This window comes from Oryx dammah, unplaced genomic scaffold, assembly GCF_014754425.2.
Source record: "Oryx dammah isolate SB20612 unplaced genomic scaffold, SCBI_Odam_1.1 HiC_scaffold_7, whole genome shotgun sequence".
Classification (NCBI taxonomy): Eukaryota; Metazoa; Chordata; class Mammalia; order Artiodactyla; family Bovidae; genus Oryx; species Oryx dammah.
Genome location: NW_024070191.1, coordinates 25,923,048 through 25,943,169, shown reverse-complemented (window position 1 = coordinate 25,943,169; position 20,122 = coordinate 25,923,048). Strand labels below are relative to the sequence as shown.

General features: G+C 38.0%; 1 protein-coding gene across 3 annotated transcripts in view; it reads right to left on the bottom strand.

Annotated features, from left to right (window-relative positions):
* WRN (WRN RecQ like helicase) overlaps positions 1–20,122 on the bottom strand; it is a 114,391-nt gene that overhangs the window by 78,098 nt on the left and 16,171 nt on the right. For 2 of the 3 annotated variants that reach the window (XM_040242905.1, XM_040242906.1), the window contains exons 2-8: positions 16,803–16,904; positions 16,049–16,161; positions 11,571–11,716; positions 10,897–11,045; positions 9,989–10,138; positions 7,910–7,979; positions 1,270–1,384 (exon numbers count right to left, since the gene is read on the bottom strand). In XM_040242905.1, coding sequence (XP_040098839.1) covers positions 1,270–1,384; positions 7,910–7,979; positions 9,989–10,138; positions 10,897–11,045; positions 11,571–11,716; positions 16,049–16,161; positions 16,803–16,892 — 833 coding nt within the window. In that variant the 5' untranslated portion in view covers positions 16,893–16,904. Of the gene's footprint in view, positions 1–1,269; positions 1,385–7,909; positions 7,980–9,988; positions 10,139–10,896; positions 11,046–11,570; positions 11,717–16,048; positions 16,162–16,802; positions 16,905–20,122 lie in introns of those variants that run through there. The other variant, XM_040242907.1, reaches the window with a different exon arrangement.

Sequence of the window (20,122 nt, the reverse complement as noted above, 5' to 3'; positions counted from 1 at the left end):
GTTATTTTAATTCCTAGAAAAAAACCTGAAATATGAATAGTGATTTTTCGTATAAATGGTATTTTCTTCTTTCATGGAGGGAAAAATATAAAAATGAATATGAAATAGCTTTATTAGTACCTTTCCCCATTTGACAGTTATTTCTTTCAGATATTCTCAAAGTTACATAGCAACTACTAAAACAAATTGCCAGGAGGAAAATTACTTTGAAAAAGAGCTGAATTTCTATCTCATACTTTGAAATCTATCAAAATATATCACAAACCTCATCCAAAAAAGAATACATTAACATTGCATTTTTTCAGAGTCAGAATTCTATTTCAATTAACTGCTTCACATTTCTACAAAGGATTTCAGCCTCAAAATTGTATTACCATATTATACTCAATCACTGTTCAAGAGTACTCCTGTTTTTAGAGGTTTTACAAGGGAGTCATTCATCCATTAAGGACAGAGCAAAGCTGGATTCCAAGAAGTAGCTACTGGGAGCTACAGTCCATGGAGTCGCAAAAGAGTCGGACACAACTGAGTAACTAAACAACAACCAGTAGTCCAATACCTGTTAATTCAAATATCAAAAGTTATCTAATGCTTGGCTCAGACCGTAAAGAATCTGCCTGAAATGCAGGAGACCTGGGTTCGATCCCTGGGTCAGGAAGACTCCCTAGAGAAGGGAATGGCAATCCACTTCAGTATTCTTGCCTGGAGAATTCCATGGACAGAGGAGTATGGTGGGCTACAGTCCATGTGGACATGACTGAGCAACTAACACTTTCACTTTTTTTTCAATGCTTCAGCTATAAAAACAGTCTTTAAAATCTAAATGCCTCTTGTTTTAATAGTCTACTGATTAGGCAGAATTCTCATATAATAATCACTTACTAAACAGAAAAATGAGGTTATAGGTTTAAAAGTTGCTATTTATTGATTTCAAGTAACCAAACTATAAAGATAATTAAATGAAAAATGCCCATAAACAGAAAGAAAAAGAACACTGAATCTTCAACGTTTTGTTCAAGTGAACTTAAAGAGTTTTATTTGGCTTTGCTTCGTAAAGCATCCTACAAAGCAGAGAAGCCTCCAACTTTTGTGCACAACTTCACAATTAGAAGATATTTCTTAAATTTATACATCAGTCTATGTGCATGTATTCAAGCAAATTTATGAGTCCACCCTAATGAACTTCTTTACTGTATTTAGAAAAATGCAATAACAACAAACAGAATTGATTTTATTAAAAAAAAAAAAAAAAACCCAGAAACATTTAACCTCTGTGGATTTTCCAGTTTTCCAAAAGTATCAGGAAGAGACTCAGCCAAATCCATCATCTCCTTGGAGATCGAAGTCAATTGTTTCTTCACATCACTAGGTAGTATTTCCTCCTCTGGAATAAAAGAATCAGTACTAATTTTCAAATTACAAAGCAGAGATATTTATTTAAACACTATTAGGGCTTAAATTTTCATTGTTTCTTTAAATGAACTGCAACAAAAAGACTTCCTTAACCTATCCCAAAATCACCTCAATCACTTTATTTCCCTTCCAAATTTCTGTGCTTTAAAATTTTAGACTAAATTCTAACTGATCTACATTCATACATATTACAACCAGTGGTTCTCAACCTCGGCAGAAGGTGAAGATAGAAATGAGACTCTGATCTCACCTGCACTGTTTCAACATCAGAAACCAACAGAACATCAAATGGGACGCTACTTACTAAATCAGCTTGGTAAACATAATGTTACCCGACAGACACTCCTCACTGTCCTCATTACCAGTTATCACAAAATAAAATGCAAGCCTTTCTCATTCATAAGTGAGAACTTTCGATCCCTGGGTTGGGAAGATCCCCTGGAAGAGGGCATGGCAACCCACTCCAGTCTTCTTGCCTGGAGAATCCCCATGGGCAGAGGAGCTCGGCCGTCTACAGTCCATGGGGTCGCAAAGAGTCAGACACAACTGAGCGACTAAGCACAGCACACAGTTATGGGTGGCTGAGATCAGTTGAGGAAAAGATGGCTGGAAATGGAGGGACTTCAGAACTTTCAGCTTCATTCTGTCTGATAGTGTCTCCACCAACACCACCCAAACTTGCCCACCTTTCCCAAATCCCTCCCCTGCTTACAATCTCTACTCTTCATCACCACTTCTGTGTCCTTCAACAAGTCCAGCTCCTCTGAAGCACTGGACACTGGATTACGTCATCAGCTATTCCTACTAGTTGCAGTTATCTTGTGATCTCAAAATCACATCACTGAAGATTTCAGCACTTGGTTCACTGTCTCTTTCTTCCCTCTATTTCTGTGATAACTCCTAGTGATTTCAACATTCACAAAAACTCTCTGCCTAAGAATGTGGCCTTTTCAGTTCCTCAGTCCCACTCTTTGCGACCCCATGGACTGTAGACGGCCGAGCTCCTCTGCCCATGGGGATTCTCCAGGCAAGAAAACTGGAGTGGGTTGCCATGCCCTCTTCCAGGGGATCTTCCCAACCCAGGGATCAAACCCAGGTCTCCTGCATTGCAGGCAAATGCTTTACCATCTGAGCCACCAAGGAAGCTCAAGAATACTGGAGTGGGTTGTCCTGCCCTCCTCCAGGGGATCTTCCGACCCAGGAATCAAACCGGGGTCTCCTACATTGCAGGTGGATTCTTTATATCTCATCTGAGCTACCAGGGAAGCCCATAACCATACCCTTGATCTTAAAATTGTCAATAAAGTCATCACTTCCAAACGCCAACTGCAAGCATTCCATCCTCTGAACACCAGCATGACTTCTGCAATACAACCAGTCTTGCACACTTTCAGAACCAAGCCCACTGACCAAGCAGTTGACTACAGTTGAAAATAAAACACAATTATGAGGGTGATATTTTGCTTTCAATTCATGCACACACCCCATGAACCCTCAGTAATGACTGTTCATTATTATTCTACATTTCCCACTCTCCCATTCTCAAGAGGACTATATCATACTTCTTTCTTTCTCTTCATGCTTCCAACACTTCCAATACTTGTCCCTCCTTAGTCAGAGAACAACTTCATCTCTTACTTCACTAAGGAAACAGAAACAAAAAGAGAACTATCTTATCTTCCCACCACCAATCTGCTAATTGCTAATTCATATCACAACTCCCATTTACAGCAAAATTCCTTGAAAGAAAGAGCTGTCCACACTCACTGTCTTCAACTTTCTAGTGCCAATTTCTCCTAAGCTGACTGCCTGCCACTGAGCTTTTTCCAAAAGCTGTTCATGGAAAGGCTACCAATGGCCTTCACATAACCAAATCTGTTGATCCAAGTTGTTCATCTCACTCTTTCATTGGAATATTCACTGGAAGGACTGATGCTAAAGCTGAAGCTCCAATACTTTAGCCACACCTGATGTGAACAGCCGACTCACTGGAAAAGACCCTGATGACGAGAAAGACTGAGGACAGGAGGAGAAGGGGACAACAGAGGATGAGATGGGTGGATGGCATCACCAACTCAATGGACATGAGTTTGAGCAAACTCCAGGAGATAGTGAAGGACAGGGAAGCCTGGCATGCTGAAGTCCATGGGGTCGAAAAGAGTTGGACACAACTTGAGTGACTGAACAACAACATCTCAAACTCTCAGAGGCATTTAAAATAGTTGATAACTTGCTCCAGCTCACAACATTGGCTGGCTTCTGAACACCACCCCTCCTATACTTCCTCCTTCATCACTGCCCCTTCACAGGCCTCTTCGCTATACACTCCATGTCTTCCCAACCTCTAGAGGCTGGTGTGCCCTTGATGTCAGTATGTGGGCCTCTTCTATTCTTTATTCCACTTACTTCCTATTTTATCTTCTCAAGCTTAACTACCATCTTTATACTGACGACCCTCAAAGTTACAGCTCCAACCTGTCTTCCCTCCAAACTCCAGAATTACGTTCCCACCTAAGGTATCTCCTTGGATGACAATAAACATCTAAAACTTAGCATGCATGTGTTCTCAGTCACTCAGTCATGTCCAGCTCTTTGCGACCTCATGGACCATAGCCCGTCAGGCTCCTCTGTCCATGAGATCTGGTTGCCATTTTCCCCTCCAGGGGATCTTCCCAACCCAGGGGTTGAAGCGGCATCTCCTGCATTGCGGGTTTCTTTACTGCTGAGCCATCTGGGAAGTGACCGAAACTGGAATCCAGATTTTTCTTAGCCAAACCTGTTCTTCTCATTATCTTTCACTGTGACTGACCCTTGCATTCACTCAGTGGATCCAACCAAAACACCTCTACATCTCACTCCCCACAGAGAATTCATCAGCAAATATATACATATCTATCGCTTCTCACCCCCTCTGCTGCCACCAGCTCAATCCAATCAGCTCTTGCTTGGATTATTACAATAGCCTCCAAATCGATTTCCCTGCCTAAATTCTCACCCTCCTGTAGCAGCCAGAAAAATCCTTTTGAGATAAATATTTAATCACATCATGCTGCTACTCCAAATCCTTTAAGTATTTCCCATCACTCATCCTTGTATTTAATTAATAAAATATGAAGTCAGATTCACAGCCTATAAGCCCCAAATGATCTGGTCCAAGCTACCTTTCTGGCCTCATTTCCGACTCCTCTCACCCTTGTTCATTTCATCTCGGTTACACTCACCGTCCCTCACAGCTTTGCTCTCTCTTCCCCTCACGCCTTCTATGTTCTCCCTTCGGGCATCCGTGTGGCTCACTCCATCAATCAGATAAACAAAGCCAAGGTTTGGTCTGTTTGGTTCAGTGCACTTTCCTCAGCAAGTGGTACAGTGATGCCTAGTAAACCCCCAACAATTCTGTTAGATGAATAAATGAATAAATAGTCCCTTTCTGAACCAAGCTTCTTTACCAAAAAAAAAAAAAAAAAAAAAAGATTACAGGTGCTTTCTCACTTTTCTTAGATCTCAGGCCTCTATTCATGCTAATGCAATTTCCACCCATGCCTTCCACTACTCCATTCTGGCTCCGGTTATGGGACCTGCATGGTACCCAAGCCTGCAACCCTGTTTTTGTGTCCCAATGACCACTGTCCCCTCAATACAGTCTTTTATCACCCAGTCTACCAAAGCGGCTGTAGTAAAAGGTTACTAACGACTGCCACATTGCCAAACCCAAGAACTAACTCTAAGTCCTCAGTTTCTCAAACTTGCAAGAAAATTTAAACAGTGGGTAACGCCCTCCTCTGTAACACATGTCCTTTACTTGACCTGTCGCATGTCCACCTCCTCATTTCCCTCCATGCCCACGGCAACTCCTCTAGGGTCCCCTCCCCACGCAAACATGGAATACTGAGAGTTCCTTGAGACTCTTAGCCCCAGTTCTTTACCTAGACCCCCTAATTCTTTACCTCTAATCATCCCCTGAGTTAACAGGCTGTATATCTAAGAGCCTACTGGCCACCACCTCCACTTTGCTATCATGCAGGCTTCCTTCCATTAACATGTCTAGAATCAACTGTACAACCCCTTGACCCCAAATCTGGCTCCTTGCCCTCAATGTCTCTCATCCCTGCTGCTCACGCTGACAACACAGGACTGATCCATGCACATGGCTCACACCGTCACATTAAATCCTGTGGATTCTACTGCTCTGTTAAATGTACTTTGCATTATCCACTTCTCTCCTCTCACAATACAACCAGCCAAGCCAGGTCACCATCACCTTTCACTTGGATTGTGGGCACATCACCCCAACAGGTCTCACACTGTGACCCCTGCCCTCCAGAATCAATATTCTGCTCAACAGCCCAAGTTCTACTTTTTTTAATGTAACGCATGTCATTCTTGTTTAAAACTCTCAACAGCTCTTAGGAGGAAATGAAAACCCCTGCCTCTTCTCTATCCCTTACCCTGTCATGTTCAACAGCTGACTATACCAAACTGCTTTCAACTGTCTATAGACACCTCTTCCTTCGGAAACTGGGCACCTGCCCATTGCCTGTGCCTTTGACACTCTTCCTCTACTCTTCTGCCAACTAACTCCTGCTCATACTTAAGATCCTGCCATAAACAGCACTTTTTCCAGAAATATTCTCTAATACCTCCAAATATTCACTGGGGGCCTCTATATGCTGGCCATAACACCTTTCTCCCCCCACATCATACACCTCATCTTCCTACAGTGCCCTTTTCTTTGGTATTCACCTATATCCCCCATAAAGCTGTAGGTTTCCCTCCTCAGGAGACAGATCATGCCTATCTTGTTCACTGCTGGCTCTCCATTTATACTGGGCTGAATAATACTATGTTTTAATCTTCTTTTATTTTTTAGTAAAAGAAAAAAAAAACAAATGTAATAAAAACCAAAAGTTTTGAAAATATCATTTGAAAATGTCATCTATATATACATCTATATTTGAGAAAGGTGAGGTTGACACTGCTGGTTTAGTAACAAGAAGAGAAGCAGGGAGGGAGAGAGGGAGGAAAAAAAGGAAAGAAAGAAGGAGGGATGAAAGGAGGTAGAAAAAAAAGGAATGGTAATGTTAGTTACAATTCACTGGAATCCTAGTCATTTCCCTTCAGATGTCACAACACACTTAAACAAATAACAACAGAGAATAAAAGTGAGGGTCAAAGAATGCAATATTGCAATGACAGGTATCAGGACTTCCATAAAAACTTATAAAACATACGCTACTTTACTTAAGAAATATCTTACAGTCCTCAGAAGCATTTTCATCAGAGACAAAATAGCAAGTATAACCTACAAGCAATCTTGTAAACCACAAAATCAGAAAATCACGAATCCCTCTGTTGAATTCTGAGTTAAATAAGCTCTTATATATTGTTCTCTACACCAGCTTCAAAAACATATCATCTGCCTCAGTTATCAAGGTAATTTCCAGCCACCATATGATTGCCAACAGAGAGCCAGCAGGCACTCAACAGATGTGGCCTTCCAAGGAGAGAAAGTAGAAGAAATGTTCCTTAACGTGTAAAGGAGGGTCACCCACAGAGGCTATGGATTCCTTCTCAATAACAGCTATAAAGGATATTATATAATTTTTTATAAGGAGGTCATGCCATATTTTTAAAAATTTGGCAAAATCACCTTAACTAACACCTTAACAAACACAATTATTTAAAATCTCTAAAAGGAAGCTACAAGAATAACAACTATACAGAGACCAGTATGGGTGCTCAGTATATCATGAGTTCAACAGCTACTCTATGAAACAGGTATTATGCCATCACTCACTTCCCAAACACAGGAAACAAGTACAGGTCACATGGCTGGGATCCCACCACTGGCTTACGTGACACTATACACAGATCTGCCATCACTGACCTAGCAAGAGATCTGAGAGCTGAACTTGAAAGCTGCAAGTGGCCATTCTTTTAGCAGAAAAACAGCAGAATTATCACATCCTGGGGAAAACTTAGAAATTTAAACCAGGGCACTCTGTGCTCAGTCACTCAGTCACGTCTGATTCTTTGTGACCCCACAGACTGTAGCCTACCAGACTCCTCTGTCCATGGAATTTTCCAGACAAGAATACTAGAGTGTGTTGCCATTTCCTTCTGCCATTGCCTTCTCTCGAGGGCATCTTCTCAACCAAGGGATTGGATCCCCCATCTCCTGCATGGGCAGGCAGATCTTTACCAACTGTGCCACCCACAGAGCCCAGATATTTATAGCAAAGATGTATAATCTCCAGGCTGCGAGGCGGCTGTTTGTATCACTGATGGTCTCCAAGCTCCAACTCTAGAACCCTAGTGAACAGCAACGCCACAAAGGATAAGTAGTAAGTCCTGCTTTGACATAGTAACAGCAGACCTCATCCTGATCCTCAGACAACCAACACACTGTAATACACGTGTGAAAATTTGTGCTTTTGGAGCTTAACCTCACAAATGAGCAAATTCAAATTTTACCTTTTATTTTCAGACCATAACATACCTTTACTCTTGACAAATATTTGTACAGGATCACTCAAATTTGCTAATTTTTGATAAATGATGAAACCAGCCTGTAGGAAAACAGAAAGGTGAAAACAGTAGGCTAAAATCACCAGAATAAAATCCAATGCCTCACCTTTACAAAAATTAAAAACAATGATTCCCAAAGCATCCAAGAAGCTGAATGCAACCCTTTAAGTTAAACAAAGATCTGTCTTCATTTATTCACCACACCCATTGTGAGAATGGAGAAAGTGGCACACCTTTAAAATAAAAATTTTCTCATTTTAACAGCCAATATTATGAGCAAGTACCAAAATCAAATACCTAATAAATGGAATCTAACAAAATATCATCAAGTAAGAGAAAACTGTATGATATAGACATCCATTTCCCATCATCTCATTATTAGCTGTCAGTCAGTGTATATACAATCCTCCAGCTAGCTACTGTAAATAGGAACAATCAAGTCATACAGATTCCTCATGACTAAAAAATGCTACAGAACTTGGATTAGTTCTCAACAAGGTTTCTATTTTAAACAAAACATAAAGGAAAATTATCTTTTTATTTCCCCACACAGATGAATTTTCTTCTGGTTATAAATAAAATAAGCTCCCATTTCTAAAAAAAAGATGCAAAGAAAAAAAACAAGATACTAATCTACAAATAAAAGTACAAGCTGGGGGGAAAAAGTCTATTAGGACATAAAATAAGACTTTTTGGAAAAAGAAAAGAGTGCTATATATACATATGTATGTATAGATAGATAAGCCCTAATTTCACTATGTACAAATAGGTAACTATAAAAATCATCTAACTAACAGCAGTGGTGAGCTAATTGTGGAGCCAATTTTCTAAATTTTTACCACATTTTAAATATAAACATAAGAAATAAGGCCAGTTTCGATATAGAAACGGCATTGTAGTTATTTTTATTCTGAAGTGGCTTATAATCAAATACATCATCAACACCATTTGTGCTTGTTCAGTCTGAGCTTACTGTCCTCTCATGTTTTCAAAGAACTCATTTTTTTCACATAAAAATTGGACATTATTTTTGCTTCATGATGATAAAAATAACTAGTATTACAATCTAATGATAATTGCTAATAATATTTAGAATTAACAGTTTCATTAAATTTCTACCTAAGCATTTTTAATGCCCAACTGACTTAAAATATTTTAGTTTATACAATAAAAATTCTATAAAGTAATTTATTATAAAATTGAGAAAATAGATTGTAGTCTAAAGATCTTAGGAGGGGGATGGGATGAATTGGAAGATTCGACCTGATACATATACAGTATTGATTTGTTGCTCAGTTGCTAAGTCGTGTCTGACTGTTTGTGACCCCATGGACTACAGCATGCCAGGCTTCCCTATCTTCCGGAGTTTGTTCAAACTCATGTCCATTGAGTCAGTGATGCCATCCAACCATCTTGCCCTCTGTGGTCCCCTTCTCTTCCTACCCTCAATCTTTCCCAGCATCAGGGCCTTTTCCAGCAAGTCGGCTGTTTGCATCAGGTTGCCAATGTACTACAGCTTCAGCTTCAGCATCAGTCCTTCCAATAAATATTCAGGATTGATTTCCTTTAGGACTGACTGGGTTCATCTCCTCACTATCCAAGAGACTCTCAAGAGTCTTCTCTAGCACCACAGTTCAAAAGCAACAATTCTTCAGTGCTCAGCCTTCTTTATGGTCCAACTCTCACATCCATACATGACTATTCTGGAAAAACCATAGCTTTGACTACATGAACCTTTGTTGGCAAAGTGATATCTCTGCATTTTAATACACTTTCTAGGTTCGTCATAGCTTTTCTTCCACAGAGCACACGTCTTTTAATTTCATGGTTACTATGTATAAAACAGATGACTAAGGAGAGCCTACTGTACAGCACAGGAAACTCTACTCAGTGCTCTGTGATGACCTAAATGGGAGGGAAATCCAAAAAAGAGGGGATATGTATATATGTATGGCTGATTCATTTGCTATACAGTAGAAACTAACACAACACTGTAAAGCAACTATATTCTAATAAAAATTAATTTTTGAAAAAGATCTTTGGTACATACATAAGCATCAGTGGCTGCATACACTTTCTGGTCCTCAGTGAGGGGAAACTTACTCCAGTTGCTACAGCGGATAGACCGGTCTTTCAGAAGCTGTTTACCAAAGAGGTATTTAACCAAACCATTGAGGCTCCAGGTCTCTATACATTTCAGCTAAAAATAATGGAAAAATCAACTCAGCAAAAGTTATTTCTTTCCTTTTATTCTTAGATATTTCTAACTGATACCAAACGACCATGTCACACATAAAGTTGAAAATGTTACACCAAAATATAAGGTAGAGATAGTCCTTAGTAGATTTCCAGTCACTAAAAACCTCATTTGCAGTCTATCTTACAAGAATGTAATTCTATCATTTCCTCAAGGTAGGTATTAAAATTCTTGGACTGTCAAAGTATCATTCACGGACAAAAGTTGAATAGGTTGGTGATTTTCCTACTTTTCAGCCAAATGAACACTTGGCTAGTGTGAGAATGTAACTTAAATGACTACATTAATAAAATATGTGAAACATGGGCCATGGAAATGATGGTCACACTTCCACTAAGAGGATCATACCACAAGAGCTGCGTTATGTTCACATCAAAAAAAAAAACAGGGGGGATATTGATATAGATGGGTTAAAAAGAGAAACTTTAAATATAATAATTAAATTTGCAAATATATAAAACAAAGTAACAGTACCAAACATGGGAGAGGGTGCTTCAAGAAACTATCTGCTAAGGCAACTGATTAGAACTGAAAGTTTTCATTACAAGACATGCACTAGGGACTTCTTTTTTTATAAAAACATGACATAGCTTAAAATATTCTCTCAAAAAAAAAAAAAATCTAACACACAGAAGGGACATTCTGTAAAACACGAATTTATTTTGTTTTTATTCTGAAAATCATATATGTGTTATATCTACCTTTTCATTGGCAACATCTGTCAGCTCCACAATACTCTTCAACTTGATATCAAAGTCACGTATAAGTTTCCACTGATCTTGTTCAATTCCCACACCTGCCTTTTTAATTGCTTCATTTTCAAGCAACATTTTTAGCCCCTGAGGGAAAACTATAATTTTTTATATTAATATTTATATAATAATATATAATATTTATTTCCATAGGTTCTATTAAACATGACAGATTTATGTTCTTCATACACACTCTATGTTTATATTTAAATTTGTGGTTAAGCTTAAATTCAGAAACCAACACTTACCTTGACTGTTTTTGAGAGCTTTTTTTTTTTTCCACCTAAAGCAAGAAGTCCTGACTGATAAATGATAAGAAGAACAGCTAATTTACATGCTAATAACTGTATTATCACTAACATTTAGCCCCTCTACACTTCAGTTCTCTACCCTGTGAAACAGGAATAATATCACTGACTGACAGATATGACATGAAAATTAAATAAAACAGGGATATGAGTGAATAAAATATAAATATAAAATATAAATTAAAATATAAATACTTAAATATAAGGTGATGAGAGAGGCACCCATTAATTCAAGAGCTTAATTTCATGTGGACAAAGTTGACATAATACAATTATCTACCATATAAAAATGAAACAGATACAAGAGATACCAACCTAACATAGAAGAAATATGAAACAAGTAGCACTTGCTCTCTGACACACACAGCTGAATGAGGGCCACTCTGCCCAGTGTCCCTTTCTTGTACACTGGTGGCCACTCGATGTCAAATCCTACCACATCTCCATCAGAGAGACTCATGCTAAAGGGGGGCAAATAAAATAAATTATTTAATTAAAATTCTAATTTCTGCATCATTGAAGACATCATTCAACATGTTAAATACAAGCCACAGACTGTAGAGGATATCATAATACATACAACTGATAATGAATAGTCAGAAAATATTGGGTTAGCCAAACAGTTCATTCTGGTTTTTCCACAAGATGTTACAGAAAAACCCAAATGAACTTTTTCACCAACCCAATACTAAAAAATTCCTTGAAAAGTCAATACAAAAAAGATAAATAATCCAGTTTTTAAAAAGGGGGGGAAATATGAACAGGTAATTCCCCAAAGGAGGGTTTCCCAGGTGGTCCAGTGGAAAAGAATCTGACTGCCAATGCAGGAAACGCGAGAGATGGGGGTTCAATCCCTGGGTTGGGAAGACCATGCCCTGGAGTAGCAAACAGCAACCTGCTCCACTATTCTGGCCTGGAAAATTCCATAGACAGAGAAGCCTGGTGGGCTACTGTCCATGGGGTCATAGAGAGTCAGATATGACTGACCAAATGAACACATAATTCCCCAAAGGAAATCCAAATGGCCAATACCTTCAAATATATATATGAAGATACAAAATCTCCTCTGAAGTCAGAGAAGTGTAAATTGAACCTTTACAATTTCACATCTATCTGACTAACAAAAATTAAAACTCCACAATACTGAATGCTGATAAAGAAAACTGCCAGTGGGACCACTAACATACTGAATTTTTAAACTGATAATCCTCTTGGAAAAAACTCTGACGATAGCTAGCTAAAGATGTATGAACTGTATGACCTGACAAGATTTTCTCATAAATATATGAAACTTATATGTGCATAATTAGAAATATTTAAGAATGTTCATTGCAATACTATTCCGACTAGCAAAAATGGAAGCACTACATTTCCATCAACAAGAGAGTGAATAAATTATGATATACTGAGACAACGTAATACTATATAAAAGTTTAAATAGAACTTCACATACCAAACCAAAAAGAAAAATTCACAAGAATATAAAGTGTTGAGTGAAAAAGACAAGTGGAAGAATACACAGAGTTTGATAGCATTATTTTTAAAGTTTCTTAATGGGCAAAGTAATATTATATGATATTGAGGGGGACACTAAATTATGAAAATTATAGAAAATATGTCAGGGAATACTAAACACTGAACTCACGATAGAAGTTAGCTCAGAGGACTGCAAAAGAGAATCAGAAAGAGCACACATGAGGCTTCAGCTAGCTGTATTTTATTGTTTTCTCTTAATAAAGATTTGAAGAAAAGGAAGATTAAAGTTTGACAAAGTTAGTGGAAGGACTATGGGTGCGTGTTAAATTATTGCTTATATTTGCCTGCTTCATAGTTTTTAAAAGTGAAAAACCTATTTCATAAATTTTAAAAAACTCAACCTCTGTTTTGGGCTAAGATGAAATAACACTGATCAGTCATAACTTTCTCCCATGAACAAATAGAGAAGATTAAACAAAATGCATAAATAAGAGTTTCCAGACACTGGACAACAGGCGCTACAGGACTGTGCTCTCTGAGGGGAGGAAATCAAGTGTAAGCCCAAATGCTGCCCCAGGTTTCCACCTGGAACATTCGGGACAACAGAAGAGGAAGGAGAGTCCAAAGCAGAGCACTGAATTGGGAGGACAGAGTTCAGAGCCAGAGAGGGGAAGCAGCTGGAAGGTGTGGGCAGAGTCCTGGGGAGGAGGGAGCTAAGCAGGAAAGGACATGCAAGCACAGAGAGAAACTATGAGGCTGGACAAAGTAAAACCAGGGAACTGCAATCTGGACAACTCCTACGGCTTACACAGAGGTAAGAGGCATTGAGTTCTGCAAAACTGGAGTAGAGAGGTTTGTTTTGATCACCTGGTGCAGTCAGCAAAGACTCCAGAAAGGTCACACTCATTACTGACGAAATCATGCCCAGAATAAAGGCTACTGACATCTGGCTGAAAAAAGTTAAAACTAAGCCTCAAAGTGTAAAACTGATTTTCAGGTGACTTTACTGCCCAACACAGCAAAGCTCCTTTCTTTGAAGGAAGACAACAAAATCTAACATTCAACCAGGTAAGATCATAACATCTAATCAAAAACTGTCAGTCATGAGAAAAGAAACAGGAAAACATGACTTATAAGCAGGATAATAGTCATTTAATAGAAAAATAATTAGTATAATGGAATTAACAGAAGAGTATATTAACACAGCTATTATAAATATGCTGAATATGTTCAAAGACTTAAAGAAAATATGAATATCAGTTCAGTTCAGTTGCTCAGTCGTGTCTAACTCTTTGTGACGCCATGGACCGCAGCACACCAGGCCTCCCTGTCCATCACCAACTCCCACAGTTCACCCAAACTCATGTCCATTGAGTCAGTGATGTCATCCAACCACCTCATCCTCTGTCCTCCTCTTCTTCTCCTGCACTCAATCTTTCCCAGCATCAGGGTTTTTTCCAGTGGATCAGCTCTTCGCATCAGGTGGCCAAAGTATTGGAGTTTCAGCTTCAACATCAGTCCTTCCAATGAACACTCAGGACTGATCTCCTTTAGGAAGGACTGGTTGGATCTCTTTGCAGTCCAAAAGACTCTCAAGAGTCTTCTCCAACACCACAGTTCAAAAGCATCAATTCTTCGGTGCTCAGCTTTCTTTATAGTCCAACTCTCACCTCCACACATGACTACTGGAAAAACCATAGCCTGGACTAGATGGACCTCTGCTGGCAAAGTAATGTCTCTGCTTTTTATGAATACGAATATGGTAAGAGCTAAAATAGAAGGTATTTTTATAAAGAAACAAATAGAGCTTCCAGACATGAAAAATACAACAAGATTTTAAATTCACAGGATGGCATAACAGCTGATCAGATACTACAGAATAAAAAAACAAGGGAACTTGCAGACAGAGCCCAAGCACAGAGAATAAAAAGAATCAAAAATTTTAAAGACAAAGAGCCTCATGACCAAGAACACAGTCGCTGAATTAAGCAATGTAACCTACACACATACAGCGTGGCAGAAGAGAAAAACAGGATGTGAGAGAAAACACATTTGAAGAAATTATTCAAACATGATGAAACTATAAATCTACAGATCCAAAAAGCTCACTGAACACCCAAGCAAGACAAACACAAACCACAGTACACAAAGGCACATCATAATCAAATTGCTGAAAACCTGGAATGAGGTGAGCAAAAAAAAACCAAACCCAAACTACTTGCTTACCTTCCATAAAACACAATTCATCATGACTACACCCTTCAAGACACTTAGGCTTATTACCTACAGATAGGACATACTATAGCATTGTTAAAGGTAAAATGGTAGAGTTAATACATAATCATAAACAACAGATTTTATTTTCTCTGTAAGACAAACTTAGTTCTATTTGATGAGACCCAAAAGAAACCAATGAACTATAGTGGAAGTGAGCTCAACTGACCGCTCTTTCTATAATATATCTATCAGGAGACCATTAATAAACAGCTTAACTTACTTGTGCTTCTCTCAAGCCAATGTGTGCTATCGCTTGAGTCCTAAACTCAGTCATGTCTGACTCTGCAACCCCATGGATGGTAGTCCACCAGGCTCCACTGTCCATGGGGATTCTCCAGGCAAGAATACTGGAGTGGGAAGCCATTCCCTTCTCCAGGGGATCTTTCCAACCCAGGGATTGAACCCAGGTCTCCCACATTACAGGTAGATTCTTTACCATCTGAGACACCAGGGAGGTCCAATGTGTAAACAGTAATTAAAAAAAAAAAAAGGACAAGTATAGTAATGTCAAAGATTTGAACGGATCTTCTAATGCCTGAAGAGCCTTAGACTGGATTATTACAGAAAACTAATTTGGCAAACTAAAAAATATGAATAATCATTTTTAAAGTTCTTTTAAAGGATCATTTGCTATAATTGTTGCCAATTAAATGCAACAGAGACGGTCACAGTCACTATTCAATATTACAATTTGGTATTTTTAATGAAATAGAAACAGACGTTTTAGAGGTTGAATAACTTTTGCATGTTTTTCCTAAACTGGTGTGTTCAGTATTCTATATACAATATCTTACATATTGAAAAGATTAAAAATTAGCTAAAGTAATACAAAGGTTTATGAATGAACAAACAGGGACATTACATATTTAATTCAGAAATTTTAAGTTTTTATTTAAAAAGTAGAATTAGTGATGTTTTACATGTATAACTATGTACTAAACACACCTCCACTATAAAACTCAGTACACTTACAAATACTACTATAAGGCTTATAGTCTAAGGCTTATAGTCAAATGAAAGTTGGAAATTTAAATCTTTACCTAATATCCTCTGAGAGCAAAGAACAATCATTAGCTTCATAACTGTACACAATGGATCCAGTGAATTCTAAGAAGGGCAGGTGATCTTCCAAAACACTCTTCTGAACAGATGCCTTGAGTTAAACAAAATTCCAAAAAGGCACAAATAAAAGTCACATTAAGTAATAAATGTTCATTGAAATAATAAAATTCACTGAAATATGGCAAATTATACCTCTAAGTTTTATCAACTAAAGCTTTAAGACTAATGAGTCATATGGACAATTTAACAAAGATGAAGCTAAAATTATTTTTCTAACAAATTTACTTGCAAACTTCTACCCTATTTTCATAAAAGCATTTATTTTGTTAATGCTTTTCTGCAATTAGATTAGTATTCTAGATGCAATAATGTTGCCTTAAAATGCTGAAGACTGGTTGGTGAAGCTTAAATCTATCGGGGCTTAAAATTCACTTGACCATAAAAAAATTCACAAAAATAAATACTGTCTAAATTACAATCTGAAATGGAACAAATTGGCAAGGCCAGCCATGTGAACTAGATAAAAAGAGAAAACAGAATAAGAATTCTTATACTGTAAATCCAATTAAAATTTAATCCCACTCATCCATCCAACGACTAGATTCTGGTTCATTCACAACAACTCTAAAAGTAAATAATGGCTTGAAGTTTATAAGTGTGAGAATGAACTCAGTTTACAGTCAAATATACATTAAATTTTCCATCTGAAAGAATTACTGATGAACTGCATACCTTTTTTCCTTCTACTGTATAGCTCTTCTGCATAGACATCCATTCAGGAAGTTTCCGCTGCTGTCCTCTTTCCAACATTTGTTCACTCATCTTTAAAAGGTCCTAGTTGCAAAACCCAAAGAACAATTATTCTGTGAATAAACCCAGTCTTTGTAAGAAAATCCACAGACAGACCAATCAACATGACTGAGGAGCCAAACACACACATTTAAAGTAAGCTATGGCATCTGGGCCCAAATACAGGATGTAAGAGCCAGAATCGCAAAAGAACAACATGCTAGCTCTACAAGCCATTCATTTAGTATTTCTTCTTTTTAAAAAAAAATGAGGCAGTTTAATAGAGTTCTAAATTCTAAGCTTCTAGCAGTTTCAAAATTCTATTATTCTCTGACTTTGAGCACTTCAAAAAATAATCTTTCTCTCATTCACAATGAGAATCTCTGGGTGTATAAATTTCTATACATTTCTGATAACTTGAATTTTCTTATCATATTTCCTAAGATCTAAATAAACTCACCAAACTGTTAAATTGTTCACAAATCTACCTGAAAAGACAGAAAAGCTTTTCTATATTAAGGATTTTTATTACACTCTTGACCTATCAAGTGAACTAGTCTCTCTAGTTTCGTTGCGAGTATTTTTTAAAAAATCTGTTATGAGCTTTGAGGGCTCTCCTCAACGTAAACTGCACTTCAAGAATGGTTACAGAAATACAAAGACTAGGAACACTATGACATACTCTGTTAAAGGTAAAACAGAGCCATCTCCTCATGTCACTTTACACAATAAACTGAAGTGGGCTTAAGTTCTTAATAAAGCTCTTCAAACCCCAACCTTACTTCCTGACATCTCAAATTTCTAGTAAATGCACAGCAGATTTTAATATATACCTGAAGATTCTTATGATGAAAGATGATATTAACATAAAATAATCAAAGCAACTATTTATGAATATGGGTTAACTTGTCATCCCTATTGATATTATAAACACTGAAATTAAACAGCATCCAGCAAGTATCCATTAAGTTCTCATTTTCCCAAGCATAAACCCCCAAAACTGATAACACTAATAATGTATGAAAGAAAAATTTTAAAGATTACTTTGGCAAACAAATCTGTCATACAGAACAAACTCACTCTTATACCTTGAGAAGGAAACACTTAACAGTAGTAGAAGGTAACGCACTCACTCTATTGAGGAAGTGGGAATGAAAGACCTCAACCACTCAGCCACCAGGGCTCACCTATCAATGGTATCTACTAGCCAAAAAATACCAAAGAGCATCTATCTAGAAAATGTTGTTAGCCAGCTATAACTAACCTATCTAGATTGCTTCTCATAAATAAGCTTGGAATGATGCATTTATTAATTTATGTCTGGAAAATGGGAGGTAGTCAGCAAGCTGTACAATTAAGATAATATAAAACAGAAGAGTTCCAAAACGAAGACAACTTCCTTCGTGCAATTTTTTTTTAACTGCTCAAAACTATTCTGCTAATCCAAAACCATAACATGTACTAATGCAGAAGAAAAGGACATTTCTGGAATCTGTGTGTGAGAGTTTGCGGATCCTCCAAAAAACAAAAAGAAAATAATATTCCATCTGCACTTCGTGCTTGCCTGTACTCTTTGAGTCATTAGTGAAGTCTGGCATTGGGGAAGATCTATGATTCAGTCAATCAACTAACAACTCGAATGTTAGCACTACCACCTGTATTATATGTTGTAAGATAAAATATATGCTGGATGAAACACAAGCTGGAATCAAGATTGACAGGATAAATATCAATAACCTCAGATATGCAGATGACACCACTCTTATGGAAGAGAGTGAAGAAGAAATAAAGAGCCTCCTGATGAAAGTAAAAGAAGAGAGTGAAAAAGTTGGCTTAAAACTCAACATTCAAAAAACTAAGATCATGGCATCCAGTCTGATCACTTCATGGCAAACAGATGCTAAAACGATGAAAACAGTGACAGACTATTTTTTGGAGCTCCAAAATCACTGCAGATGGTGACTGCAACCATGAAATGAAAAGAGGCTTGCTCCTTGAAAGAAAAGTTATGACCAACCTAGACAGCATATTAAAAGCCAGAGACATTACTTTGCCATCAAAAGTCCGTCAAGTCAAAGCTACAGTTTTTCCAGTGTCATGTATGGGTGTGAGAGTTGGTCTATAAAGAAAGCTCAGCACCAAAGAATTGATGCTTTTGAACTGTGGGGTGGGAGAAGACTCTTGAGAGTCCCATGGACTGCAAGGAGCTCCAACCAGTCAATCCTAAAGGAAATCAGTCCTAAATACTCATTGGAAGGACTGACGCTGAAGCTGAAACTCCAATACTCTGGCCCCCTGTTGCAAACAACTGACTCACTGGAAAAGACCCTGATGCTGGGAAAGATTGAAGGTGGGAGAAGGGGACGACAGAGGATGAGATAGGTGGATGGCATCACCAACATGAGTTTGAGTAAACTCTGGGAGTTGGTGATGGACAGGGAGGCCTGGAGTGCTGCAGTCCACGGGGTTGCAAAGGGTCGGACACAACTGAGTGACTGAAGTGAACTGACAGACTGACACACTGCAAGGCAATTTATAAATATTAATGGTTATTAATAAGCTTATATTTATTTCAAATCCTAAAACATGATGCTGTGAAAGTACTGCACTTAATATGCCAGCAAATTTGGAAAACTCAGCAGTGGCCACAGGATTAGAAAAGGTCAGTTTACTTTCCAACCCCAAAGAAAGGCAATGCCAAAGAATGTTCAAACTACCGCACAATTGCACTCATCTCACATGCTAGTAAAATAATGCTCAAAACTCTTTAAGTGAAGCTTCAACAGTATGTGAACCAAGAACTTCGAGATGTTCCAACTGGATTTAGAAAAGGCAGAGGAACCAGAGATCAAATTGCCAACATCCAATGTATCACTGAAAAAGAAAAAGAGTTCCAGAAAAACATCTACTTCTGCTTTATTGACTGTGTGGATCACAACAAACTGGAAAATTCTTCAAGAGATGGGAATACCAGCCCATCTTACCTGCCTCCTGAGAAATCTGTATGCAAGTGTAGAAGCAACAGTTAGAACCGGACATAGAACAGAATGGTTCCAAATTGGGAAAGGAGCACATCAACACTGCATATTATCACCCTGCTTATTTAACTTATATGCAGAGTACATCATGCAAAATGCCAGGCTGGATCAAGCACAAGATGGAATCAAGACTGCAGGGAGAAATATCAATAATCTCAGATACGCAGATGACACCACCCTCATGGCAGAAAGTGAAGAAGAACTAAAGAGCCTCTTGATAAAAAT